At 50.9% G+C, this 13,599-nt stretch overlaps 1 protein-coding gene and 1 long non-coding RNA gene across 4 annotated transcripts in view; one reads left to right on the top strand and one right to left on the bottom strand.

The window, feature by feature from the left end:
- Nucleotides 1-458: 458 nt before the first annotated feature.
- Nucleotides 459-3,442, bottom strand: LOC129604134 (uncharacterized). Of its 3 annotated transcripts, none has more exons than XR_008694794.1 (4): nucleotides 2,692-3,442; nucleotides 1,030-2,301; nucleotides 638-947; nucleotides 459-499 (listed from the first exon to the last, which is right to left on the bottom strand). It is a non-coding gene; the product is annotated as an uncharacterized LOC129604134 (long non-coding RNA). The 3 variants fall into 3 exon arrangements; XR_008694793.1 differs by having other exon boundaries at nucleotides 638-1,142; nucleotides 1,389-2,301; nucleotides 2,692-3,441; XR_008694792.1 differs by having other exon boundaries at nucleotides 638-2,301; nucleotides 2,692-3,441.
- A 6,583-nt stretch (nucleotides 3,443-10,025) lies between these two features.
- Nucleotides 10,026-13,599, top strand: part of pmepa1 (prostate transmembrane protein, androgen induced 1) — a 23,948-nt gene continuing 20,374 nt past the window's right edge. Inside the window, exon 1 of the mRNA XM_029150647.3 lies at nucleotides 10,026-10,645. Within this exon, the coding sequence (XP_029006480.1) occupies nucleotides 10,549-10,645 (97 nt within the window). The 5' untranslated portion in view covers nucleotides 10,026-10,548. The remainder of the gene's footprint in view (nucleotides 10,646-13,599) is intronic.

The following is a 13,599-nucleotide window of genomic DNA, read 5'->3' as shown; positions in this document are numbered from 1 at the left end:
ATGGACGGATGCGTCAACAACACACGAGATTCTTTCTCTAAACTCGACAGATAAAGACGCAGAAGGGAATGTGGTCTTCTATTACTTTAATTGTTTTACTTTAATCTCAAAACTATTTCCTCACAATCCCCACATCCCCAAGATTTCTGTTGATGTCCTTGTAGACCAAAAAATCTGATTAGTAAGATTATATGGTGGATTTTGTGTTTAATCTCACAGCCCAAAAGCTCAGACTTCTGAAACCTAATTTCAACTTTATTCTTACTATTTTACCTGTAATCGCTGAACTAATAAAATGCTGGCTGCTGGGAGGCTCCTGCTGCACCGTGCAGGAGTAGACGTCTCTGAAGATCAGAGTCTGTGGAAGGTGCTTTCCTTCATCATCCTCTCTCCATGTGAAGCTGAGGGATGGAGGGTAGACATGACTGGCCAGGCAGAACAGTGTGTCCAACACCCCCTGCTCCCCCCATAGCTGCTGTAGAGGAGGTGCTTGGAGATTCTGAGGGATGGGGTCAAAGGAAGAAAAAAGGGGGTACCTAGGTCAGTGTGAAAAGCATCTAACCATTGGCATTAAATTAGTCTCTACAATCAGATGACAGGTGAAATGTGCCCACGTAGACTGAGCCACATCCACTACCTTAGTGCAGGGGGACTCCAGGATCCGCTTTTTTGACTTTGCCCAGTAACAGTGGGCAGTCTCAAAGTCCTTCTTCCTCGCATCTCTGGCCACATCACCGTCAGCTAGTACGTGTAGCGGATGTCATGGGAGCAGGAGACGCAGCATGAACCCGGGAAGGAAGCCTGAGTTAGTGTTCAGACTGCTCCGACTAACTGGAGCCTGGAAACAGCTTGCAGCATTATAAACCTTGAAGATGACAGATGAAGGTGGGAACGTCCATCTGCTGCACATTTGAAGCTCCAGACCTTAGAGCAAGATCCTGTTTTCCCTTTTGAAACCACAACACCTCATTAAGTAAATGTTAACACATTTGGTCTTGATTGCTTATGTCTCTGAAAGCTGAACTTTACCCCGTGTGGCTGTTTGCTGGCTCATGTGCATCACCCCCAGCTTCACAGACACAGGCTGCGCTTCCAGTTCTTATTTCCTTCCTGCTCCTTTTCCTCCCATTTATAACAGCGTTCTGTTTGCATAAAGTCCAATTATGATTTTTAGGCTCTGTTTCCAGTTAATTTACTGTAACAGCTCATTATAACCACAGGCATCAAACAGAACAAACTAACAGTTTTCTCTCACTTTACATGTGCTGAGTTCAAAGATGACAAGCAAAGCTGCTTTACTGCAGTGAGTGCGACGAGCCCGACCAGCAGCGTCATCTCAGATCCGTTCAAAGGAACCACGAGGCTGAGGTGAGGGGTCCAAACCTTACCTTCATGCTGCCCAGCAGCCACTCAGAGGCTCTCGTCTGCTGTTGCTGGGGAAGATTGTTCCACGCCTCAGACAGGAAGTAGAGGGGCTTCATGTTGAGAATAACTACCCACTGAAGCACATCAGGCAGTGGCTCAGTCCACAGGGAGACGGTGCTAGCAGGACAAACTGCAGGAGCCTTCACACACGCTGTAATGTGATATTATTGTGCTCATGAATGGACCCTGCATTTTGTGCAGCCAAAACGAGGGTTTGTGCATTTTCATGCAGCAGCCTGATCAGATATTCCCCATCTATGCAGTACGTCCAATGGCCTCTAGGAGGCAGTGTGCAGCTGTTGTCCCCTCAGCTGGCTGGATGTCCTCCAGCAGAGAATCATGTGGATGGATTAGAGAGAGGAGCTTGGAGAAGGTGAATGTGCTTCAGGAGGAAGCAGAGATGTGTGGGATGTCAGCAGATCCCAGATGATTGGACGTACGTCGCCTATGGATCAGTTCTGGGTTTCAACTTGTTCACTGTGGGGCAGAAAGACTCCAAGTCTGACACACAGTCCAACGATTCCTGTGAATACTCTGAGCCGAACACAGAGGAGGCTCTGCACAACAGCATTCAAGTATCTCAAGTAGTACAGAGTACATTTACTCAAATGTTAGTTGGTTTGTTTCACCTTTGAGTTTGTTACACGGTCAAATTGCCTCATTTATTTCTAGGCATTAAAAAATAAGCAGTGCTTGTATTAGGAGCAACAGATTGTTCAGGTAGGAGCGATTTGCATGTGGCTGTGGATCTAAATATGCAAATGTTCTGGCCCTTCGTGCAGACTGTATCTGTAAGTCCTCCTGAAATGAGGCTGGGCTGCAGCTGCAGTGGCGCTTCAGAGTCGACGACCAAGAGGGAAACACTACCGTCTGCTCCTGGAAGTGAAGAGGAGAGATGAGGCAATAAGAAAGATTGTACTGTTTTATCCAATGTCCCCTGATGTTTATTTTAGGTTGTTCTAGAATCTAGGCAAACATTTTATTGGTTCTTAACCTCAGTATATAAAACATTAGTGTCCAACCTTTTTAAAATATAAAGTCATTACATGTTAAACTGTTGCAAACTGCGTTTTTAATTCCCACACAGAGCGTTTTTTGTTTTAGGGCATGAAGTTGCCTCTTCGCTGCTTCTATTCCGTCTGTGAGCCTTTTTTTAAATGGCCTGTAAACGTTGTCAGAACGACTGAACAACATCCAGTGGAGAGATGTGCAACCGAACACACACTCCACAGAGAATTAACCAGTCGAGCATATGCAGGTTTTTACCCTTTAGTTCCTGCGATTCCCTCATTCAGTCTTTCTTTGTGGCGTCCAACTCCCCCTCGCTGCCTCTTTCAGTCAGCGTTTTATGCCTCAGACATCTTACAGGGGAGGGAAATCATTTCATCTCCTCTTTTCTCACTCTCTTCCCTCTTGTTTCCTCCTCTGTCGCTTTCTTTCCTCTCCTCTCAGGTGTGATCTGTGTGGGGAGCCACTGTCTAGACAACCGATTATACCGAGTAATGAGGGAAAGGGTGGGAGGGGGATAGACGGAGCATGAAAAGCGAGAGAGAGGGAGGGGGCGAGCGAGGTGCAGTGTCAGACAGGAGAGAGAGAGGAAGAGACGGAGGGGGGTGGAAAAGGGAGGCAGGGATTAAAGACGGGAGACGGAGATGTGGCAAAAAAGAGCAAAGCCAGCAGGATGAAAGGAAATAAGAAGGAAGAACAAATAAAAAAACAAGAGAAAGGAAAAAGGTGAAAAGAGAAAGTGAGCGAGCACAAAGGAGCAAAGGGAACGAGCAGTCAGACACGCACAGACCAAACATCAGAACACACAGTGTTAGAAAACCCTATCAGTCACACAGGCTTTACTGTGTGTGTCTGAGCCCAGCGATGAGTAATCAACCACACACACACACACACACACACACACACACACACACACACACACACACACACACACGGACCACACGCACGCACACACACACACACACACACACACACACACACACACACACAGACCACACGCACACACACACACACACACACACACACACACACACACGCACGCACACACACACACACACACACACACACACACACATGGACGCACGCACGCACGCACAAACGCACACACGCGCACGCATGCACACATGCACGCATGCACACACGCGCACGCGCACACACACGTTGTAATAGGCTTAGCCGCGCTGCTTCAGCCTCAAATGGGATTTTTCCTCTCCTTTGCTATTTAGAATGAAACAATATTGAATATCTGCTAAAACAGTATCTCTAAAGAAACCTTCCAGCTGAGTTCAGTCACATTTAGTCTGTGTTGAGGATTTAAGCCTGTGAGGAGGCGGTGAGACGGGGAAGAGGATCACAGACGGCAGTGGGAGCAGCAGGTCGATGTGTGGAGACAGCAGATCGTTTGTACAGATGGAGGAGGTCAAAGGTCACGGGCAGTCACTTCCTACAAACCCACCTCTGGAGCAGCAACTGCGCCAACGCCACCGCCACCTGTGACCTATCCTCAGGTGAGTCCTCCTCCCGGAGGCGCAGTCGCATCGTCCACCTGCTCGTCCCAACTCTGACCGCATACGACTGAGCCGACAGCCATCGAACCCTAAGGCGGGGGGTCAGAACTCATTCAAAGTGAGCCACTGCTGAGCTGCGAGCTCAGACCTCATGACCATCACAGTGAGAACCAGGCTGATCCTCCAGTGACTGAGCTGAGTTAGCATAGAGCTTCATTAGCTCCTGTTAGCGGTGCTACGGGTGTGTGATCAGAGGTCCTTCTGATCACACACACGGTTTGTAGGTCAGCATGACACAGACAGGCAGACAGACAGACAAACAGACACACACACACAGACACACACAGACACACACAGACAGACAGACAGACAGACAGGCGCACACACACACACACACACACACACACACACACACACACACACACACACACACACACACAGACAGTTAGCGATCACGACAGTCAGTGAGACAGACGGTCGACGAGCTGAGGCATCAAATCTGTCACACTGTAATCAGATTAGTGTGATTACACAATGACATCATTAAGTCCACACGCCCACGAACAAACACAGCGTCTCCAAATCTCCCCAAAATGTGTTTACTTGTATTTGTAGTTGTCGTTAACAAAGAGCTGCCGTGTGTCATAGCAGCTCGCCTGCTGTGTGTGTGTGTGTGTGTGTGTGTGTGTGTGTGTGTGTGTGTGTGTGTGTGTGTGTGTGTGTGTTGCTTTCATTTCTCCTGCTCTTTGTTTTACAGACAAACAAACGTTTGCTCTGGTTTTCTTCATATCATATTGTTTCATGTGCTGCTTCAGCGTTTAGGTGGAAAAACACATTTTTGAATAGACCACGTTTTTAAATTTGTCATTCACTTCAGTTTTAGTTCACAACAAACACTCAAACTGAGTTTAATGTCAGTGTTTATTGTTGTGTATGACTCAGTGAAGCTTCAGGGAGGAAGGACAAAGAAATCGATCAAAGCAATATTAAAGGTCCATGCGCACGCTTTTTTCCATGCTAAATAATGCTAAAGAATTGGACCTTGACGTCTCAGTGAGGTGTCTGTAACTTTTCATGCCATAAAGCGCTGTAACTCGCCTGCTAACTCTGCTGCCGTGTCAAAAGGCTGCATAAGCACATAAGCAACACTTTAGAGAAGACAGCAACAACATACATGTTAGACTTTGATAAAACTTGCCACACTGCGCTAGCGGCTAACATGGCGCTAACGCTGCGCTAGCGGCTAACATGGTGCTAGCAGCTAAAATGTGAGCTGAGTGAATGACGTCAGGCACATATATCATATATCATGTATGTTGGAGAGGTTTGGACTCATCCAAATGGCGTAGTAGCACCTTTCAACACTGTCTCTCTCTGTCGCTGGAGCTGTTAGATTCAACTGTTCTAGCAATTAGCATTCCTTACATCAGAGGGAAGCTCGATTGTACTTCTGGAGTACATACATCAAATAAGTATCAGGCATGTACTTACGTTTGGGGAAGTGGATCACGTCTACGTCTCACGTAGGAACAAAGCGCTTCTTCAACCTCAAGCCCAGTAATAAATATACCCGCGTTTTCAAAGCGTTTGGAGGTGAAATGGTGTCCACACATAAACAAGCAATTAGTAAGCGGTGCCGGCACCGGTCCATTTACAATAAAATGAATCCATAAAGTTCTCCTTTCTCGCTCCGTTGGTAAAATGAAAAGGCTGCGATGCTGGTTGGAACAACCAACAACGGAGCACTTGAACCCTAATGGCCTCATGTCAGTTCGTGTCACAGTGACTGAAACGCAGTGTTGCAGGTACATTTAGGGGTCCAGGTTTGTCTGTGCGGGCTGGACCTGGTTCTGTGAGTGGTCTAAAGACTGCAGACGTACACACGAAATTTGAAACCGATGGTTCTTGGACCGGATTGGATAAAGTTGCAAATGTAAAATAAGTAGGGAGTGCACTTCTAACACACCAGGAGTGTCTTAACATGAACCAGGGAGTCAAATAAATGTACCACAATGTCCAAAAAGTGAACTTTGCATGTGCATGGACCTTTAAATATGTGGTTGTAACTGGAGACAATGCACTGACTGTGGGCAAGTTGCTCATTTCAGCTCTGGTCTCCACCAACATGTGGTTCCTCAGCTGTTCTTCACTCACCAACATATGGTTCCTCAGCTGTTCTTCACTCACCAACATGTGGTTCCTCAGCTGTTCTTCACTCACCAACATGTGGTTCCTCAGCTGTTCTTCACTCACCAACATGTGGTTCCTCAGCTGTTCTTCACTCACCAACATGTGGTTCCTCAGCTGTTCTTCACTCACCAACATGTGGTTCCTCAGCTGTTCTTCACTCACCAACATGTGGCTGTTTCCTGTCTGGAGGATCAGGAGGTGCAGTGGGTGCACAGAACCCGTCCTGATGCGTTTCCATCACATGAAAGTGCTTCCACCTTGGTTTGAATTTCTGTTGATTGAACTCTCACTCACTTTCTCCTTCTTAAATGGACCATGTAAACCTGCTCACTGCACAATAAGGATTTGGGTTCTGTGTTTTGTGCAGATATTCGCCTTCAGTGGGTTTCTATGAAAATAAAAGCGCCTCTAAGTGACATCATGCATTAAGCTCAACGCCTCCCATCAGGAGAAAATCGATGCAAAGCTCATATTTTGGTTTGAACGTTACTACAAACATATTTGAGTCCCACTCCTCCTCCTCCTCCTCCTCCTCTCTTCCTCTCTGCCATCGCTGCCTCGCGCCTCTTTGCCTCATCCGCTCTTTGTTTACAACACAATCTCTTCTCGACAGAGGACATTTTTAATAGTGTGCTGCCTGCGTCGAGCCTCAAACTGTAGCGGGGGAGCCGGGGGCGGCCGAGCGAGGATAGATAAGTGTAGAGAGAGAGGGGGGTAAAGGTGGGGGGCAGACAGAGAGACAGAGGGTGGGATAATGAGATAGAAGAAGGATGAGCCACAGCGAGGTGGATTTGTTATTCTTGCAGGGTGTTGCTCAGACACAGACGCAGACGCAGACAGACATTACCTCACGCCGCTGCCGCAGTGAGAGAAGGTGACGGCGCGTGTGCAGCAGGCGTCACATCGTCCCCAAGCACAGGTTGGAGTCCAACGGAGCCGAGCCGCGGTCCTGCAGCTCTGGCATCGAAGCCCAGCGTCGAGTCCCGCAGCTCGTTTCTGGGGAACACGTGGTGCACGAACGGCTCAGCAGTTTGGCTGCAGCCACGACCACCGCCTCAGAACCGCCCCGACCCAGGACGTCTGACCTGCATGTGTGTTGGGTCTGAGCTGGACACATGAAGCAGCTTCTCCTCCGGCGCCTCTTTCTCTTCCTCGTGTGTGGTTTTAGTTTATTTCATCCCAAGCTTCTGACTGTGTGTGAAATGGGCTCCGTCCGAGGTTCTCTTTGGGACTCGGACCTGAATGTCCTGGGGCAGACGTCCCCTCAGCGGTTCAGCCCTGTGACGCAGATCTGAACACGCGCCAGCAGACACGTTGCTCAAAGGCAGCGCGTTTCGGTGCCGGGCTGAAGTCAGATTAGTGCTGGTCCGTCTGCTTTCACAGAGAAACACGCTTAATCCCTGTTTAATCCCACCTGCAACGGGATTGGCCGCCGCCTAAGACTCTGACAGCTATTAGCACGAACACAGGCTTCAGACACAGACCACCACACACCTGGGCATCACTGCGTTACGTGGGTGATTTCCCTGAACTCAACTGAGCCGACGAAAGAGGCCGAAGGTTCAACGGAACAAACGTCTGAAACGACGATGACGATGGTGCGAGTCAAACTCTGAGGCGTGAAGAGTCAGAGTCAGAGGCATTAATGGAGCGTGGGGCGGCGCCGCCCCATGCGTGGGGCGACGGCGTGCGTGGGTGACGCAGCTCGTCTGCTTCACTGCCCTTCGACACATTCAGATTAAGACTAATATTTCACTCAAGGCCTTGAATTTGGATAAAACATTTACAGCATTTTTCCTCTGCAGACGAGACCAACGCGTGTGCATTGGCTGCTGTGTGACGGGTCTGTGGCACCGGATCACGGACCCGGTACCGGTGCGGCCGCTTCCTCTGTCCTCTGGTGAATAGACACTCACTGCTGAAGGGAGAAGCCAGCGCTGATTCACCCGCTCCAGCCTTCAGCGGCACCGTGACCACACCTGAGAGTCCATTTGGTGACTCACCCCCGGCGACGGGACCCTGACTCAGCCAACGGCGCCGCCGCCGGTGCCGCCGCCGCCGGTGCCGCCGCCGCCGGTGCCGAGGCCTCGCAGACGACACAGCAGAGCGGCTCCATCTGCTTGGTTTTACGAGGACGCCTTCACAACTGCCTGTGAGGAGATTTAAGGCCCGCTGCATCAGACGGAACCACAGTGGCCCAGTGAGAACGTGCAAGGACTTAGGATGCACAGGTTCATACGGTACCGCCGCTGAAAGCTGTGTGTACGACAGGGAGACGCAGCGAAGACGACACCGACTACAGTCCAACATGAACCCTGTGGAGCCCGTAGAACCATCAGCACACAGCAGGCGACGCCGCTTCACTGTTATCGGTCCAGAAGCAGCTCACTGGCTCCATTCCTACCACACAAACCATGGCTGGACCACCTGGGTCAGTGCTGCTGGACACCAGCAGGGGGCGCCAGAAGCCCTGCACGTCTGCTGCAGCCGTGTCCTGTTAAAGTTCATAACGATCAGGTCAAAGCGACTTCACCCTTTTATCTTCTCCAACTTGTGTCCAGAGGCGGAACCGGACACGACAATAGTTGACAGGCAAATAAAAACTGCATTAAACACACTGGTTCTATCATCAGAGAGCAAAGGCTTGTCTTTGCTGAATCCGTGTCCTAGTAACAGGTTCCTGTGACTCATTTTCCTTAAAAACCTTTATTAGTGCATTTACGTAACATTGCTTTTAAAATCTTATATTTTCTAGACGCTGAGCGCTGGTTTCTATCTGCGTGATTAGGGCTTTGCTGCGTCCAGCTGGGCAATGAAACCACTTTAACGTGGAGCCATAAACTTCAGCAGACCTAATTACAAAGTTGAGTCCGATGAGACATGCTGTTACAGTCTGGGCCCATTGGTCCCTGGGGCCTGTCAATCACGGAGGTGACGTAATGCTGTCTGGCTCTGTCGGTCCGGTGCGCACACACGCGCATCCTTGAACGCACGCACGCACGCACGCACGCACGCACGCAGCGGGTAAAATGCGGTGTCCGTGGAAAAAATCAGGCGTGGAACCATGTTGATAGATTTAAATTCCACGTGAGATAAATTTCTGTTCAACTGTAAAACAGAGAATAAACATTATATGTCATGGTTCAAGCAGTGACACTTTTGAGTTTTTGGGAGATTATTCTCACATATGTTGTGCCACTAGTACAAATTTGTCATGTTTATTCTGGAGCACTAATTAAATAACTAGAGCGAGCGAATGAGTCATTTGCGTAGTATTTATGCATCTGTGGAACCGATGATTAATTTGGTTGCAGGACGTTTTAACCTCCGAGGACGAGTTCAGTGTTGAGGAGTCAACGTTACAATGCGAGGAGACGGAGTGAACTTGGGGCGACGGTCCATCACGCGCAGTTGGGTCCGCGGTGCCCGCTGCAGCTCGGCCACCGCTCACCGCGAAGCGTCTGGTGGGAATTTGCTCCAGAAACACTTGTCATCGTCTTTGTTCTTCTCCTCCGCTGTGTGTAAATCTGTGATGAGCCAGAAACGCACATCGGAAATGAGAGCCAGACGCACGGTGGCACCGCGAGAGAGGGAGAGAGAGCGAGAGAGAGAGAGAGAGAGCGAGAGAGAGAGAGAGCGAGAGAGAGAGAGAGCGAGAGAGAGAGAGAGAGAGAGAGAGAGAGAGAGAGAGAGAGAGCGAGAGAGAGAGAGAGAGAGAGAGAGAGAGAGAGAGCGAGAGAGAGAGAGAGAGTCTGTAAAGAGAGCGAGAGAGAGAGAGAGAGTGGAGAGAGAGAGAGAAGAGAAGTGTGAAGAGAGAGAGAGAGAGGGAGAGAGAGAGAGAGAGAGAGAGAGAGGGAGCGAGCGAGAGAGAGAGAGCGAGAGAGGGAGACGCACAGACACAGATCCCTGGAGACCGAGAGACGTAGAGGGGGAGACGGGGGGAGTCAGGGAGACGCAGACAGCCCCAGACAGACGTCCGTTAGTCGCGTAGTCGCCGGTCACTCGGCGCAAAACGCGGAATTACAATGAACGGAACCGGACATTTCAACTAATCTTAGCGGCGTTGGAACTAGATTTAAAGGCGGTACAGTGACCTGAACTGTGCGCCGATAGACAGATAGATAGATAGATAGATAGATAGATAGATAGATAGATAGATAGATAGATAGATAGATAGATAGATAGATAGACAGATAGACAGATAGACAGATAGATAGATAGATGGATAGACAGACAGATAGACAGATAGACAGGCACACAGACAGACAGACAGACGGGGAGGACACAGGGAAACCGGGAGGAGGAGGACAGAACCGACGGACGGAGGCTGGAGTTCGGTCCTTTGGGCTCTGCGGTTCTTCCTCCTCTCCTCCTCTTCCTCTCTGGAGCGTTTATGTCTGACTTCAGGAGGCTTTAAATGTTCAACTTGATGGGTGTTTTAAACGCCACCGCCGCCAATGTCTCCTGTACTTGTAACTGCAAGCGCTACACGTCCCTCCAGACCATGGAAATCAGTAAGTGATCGCATTTTGTGACTTCGTGTGACTGAAAACACTCGCTGCGCTCTTGAAGTTGCTTTCGCGGCTCGTTTGGTGCCACGCATTCGGCGTTTGGTCCGAACGCGTCCAGAAAGTACCGAAGACGGCGAAGCACAAAGTGCGCTCCCGGTGCGTTTCACGTCAGCTTTAATGCGCACTTTGGGATTCTCTGCGTCACTCCCGCACATGTTGGCTCGAAATGCGCCTTTTTACGACGTCTTGTGGTTTGTAGCTGGTGTGAAGCGCGTCAGGTTTTCTGGTTTTGAACTTGAACCGAACCCGCAGCTTCTGGCCTCATTTCTCTTCCGTCCGCGGCTTCGCGTCTTCTTCTGGTGAAGCAGCCTTCGCTGTGAGGCTGCATGTGGAAGGAAAAGCTGCTGAGTGGAAGTTTTGCCGTCGCTTCGTCATGTCGAGCGAAGCCAGACGTCTGTCTAGCCGTCTGCCCTGGCGCGTGCGCGCGCGCGCGGGGCTCAGGGTGTGTGTGTGTGTTTGTGTGTGTGTGGTCGTATCCGGGAAATCCCTGTGTTATTGTGTGTGTGAAGCCTGTGTTTATATAGCGTCTACTTTCATGTGTTTTCTGATGAAGCAAAAGCAAAAATCCTCCTGCAACAAACATGATGGTCATTTCTAAAGAGTCACAAGGCGCTGCGCGTGCGTGTGCGCATGCGCGCGGGTCACCAGCGGGGCTGACTCGGAGCGCTTCACTGTCTTGACCAAGATGATGCAAGTCGAACCTCATTGTCTGCGCTGTCGGATCATGTGATTAAGTAAATGATTAGGGCGGAGTTGCAGGTAGTTTGCAGGTTTCACTGGTTGAAAAGCAGTCGGAGGCATTCGATGAGCGGAACCGTGTGCAGGACGATGACAACGTTTCAAAGCAGCTGACTGACTGTCTCTATTGTTGCAATTCCAGCGAATCAACTTTTGCATTGATTGATTATTGCGCCCCTAGTGGCCGACGTCACGTTACTGTCACTGAGGCGCCGGAGCTGTGACCTCTGAACTCTGAACTGTGGGGTCACGGCTGGGCTCCGACACGCGTCTCCTCGCGTCTCCTCGCGTTTTCTCGCGTCTCCACGCGTCTCCTCGTGTCTCCACGCGTCTCCTCGTGTCTCCTCGTGTCTCTACGCGTCTATTCGCGTCTCTCTTGTGTTTTCACGCGTCTCTTCGCGTCTCTCTTGTGTTTTCAAGCGTCTCCTCGCGTCTCCTCGCGCCTCCTCGTGTCTCCTCGTGTCTCCACATGTCTCCTCGCGTCTCCGCGTGTCTCCGCGCGTCTCCTCGCGCCTCCTCGTGTCTCCACGCGTCTCCTCGCGCCTCCTCGTGTCTCCACGCGTCTCCTCGCGCCTCCTCGTGTCTCTACGCGTCTCTTCGCGTCTCTCTTGTGTTTTCACGCGTCTCCTCGTGTCTCCACGCGTCTCCTCGTGTCTCTACGCGTCTCTTCGCGTCTCTATTGTGTTTTCACGCGTCTCCTCGCGTCTCCTCATCGTGTCTCCTCGTGTCTCCTCGCGTCTCCTCGCGTCTCCTCGCGCCTCCTTGTGTCTCCTCGTGTCTCCACATGTCTCCTCGCGTCTCCTCGTGCCTCCTCGTGTCTCCACGCGTCTCCTCGCGCCTCCTCTTGTCTCTACGCGTCTCTTCGCGTCTCTCTTGTGTTTTCACGCGTCTCCTCGCGCCTCCTCGTGTCTCCTCGTGTCTCCACATGTCTCCTCGCGTCTCCTCGCGCCTCCTCGTGTCTCCACGCGTCTCCTCGCGCCTCCTCGTGTCTCTACGCGTCTCTTCGCGTCTCTTTTGTGTTTTCACGCGTCTCCTCGTGTCTCCACGCGTCTCCTCGTGTCTCTACGCGTCTCTTCGCGTCTCTCTTGTGTTTTCACGCGTCTCCTCGCGTCTCCTCATCGTGTCTCCTCGTGTCTCCACGTGTCTCCTCGCGTCTCCTCGCGTCTCCGCGTGTCTCCGCGCGTCTCCTCGCGTCTCCTCGCGCCTCCTCGTGTCTCCACGCGTCTCCTCGCGTCTCCACGCGTCTCCTCGCGTCTCCACGCGTCTCCTCGTGTCTCTACGCGTCTATTCGCGTCTCTCTTGTGTTTTCACGCGTCTCCTCGCGTCTCCTCGCGTCCCCACGGCCGCCTCCACCTCGGCCTCACGGCCTCCGACGTGACTCAGTGGAGCTGAACTCAGATACGCATCAGCCAAACACAGACTTAAAAGGAGCGCTCCGACGGTGACGCCAGCGTCTGTTACGTAAAACCAGCCCTGACTTCAGGCTTGTTTATTTCTGGTGGTTTCAGGAGCTCTTCCTTTTGTTATGACTTCCTACTTTTCAGTTTGACAGGAAGGATAACTAAGAACGAAACGGGTGAGTGATGCGCAGCTCGTGGCGTGTGGGAGGAGGTTCCTGTCGCCGGTCGTGAACCAGATGCTCACTGGGCCTGAACCAGTAACCACAGCCTTAAGGCTTCATGCGTGAACTCACACCGTGTGCACGTGTGAGCAGCGGCAGCGGAGCTGCAGCGCTGCTGGAGCCGTTTTCTGAATAATGAATAGGTTCGTACAGAAATTAATCTGCAGCTGCTTTGACTTGTTTAATTTTTCATGCAGAAATGAATGAAGCAAAGTTTCCTCCTCCTGAGGCGCGTGAGGACTTTCTGCTTCTTCTTCGGGACGTTCGTTTCTTGCACCAAACAATGAGCCTTTGTACCGTCTTTTAAGCTCAAACCACAACAGAAGTATGTGTTCGCACAAATCTTACTGGAAGTTGCGTTTCTGGAGTTTGATCTGCTTGAGTTTGCGCCGCCTGAACCGCAGCGCTGGAGGCTGAATACGAGCATTAAGGCCTCACCATCTGCAGCCTTAAAGGAGCAGTCAGTCAGAGATCACTGCCTGGACTTGTAACAGAAACAGCCGATAAGAATGCAGGATCGCACACATGCACACAATTC

Source organism: Betta splendens, chromosome 5, assembly GCF_900634795.4.
Source record: "Betta splendens chromosome 5, fBetSpl5.4, whole genome shotgun sequence".
In the NCBI taxonomy this organism is placed as follows: Eukaryota; Metazoa; Chordata; class Actinopteri; order Anabantiformes; family Osphronemidae; genus Betta; species Betta splendens.
This window is presented reverse-complemented; position numbering and strand designations above follow the sequence as displayed.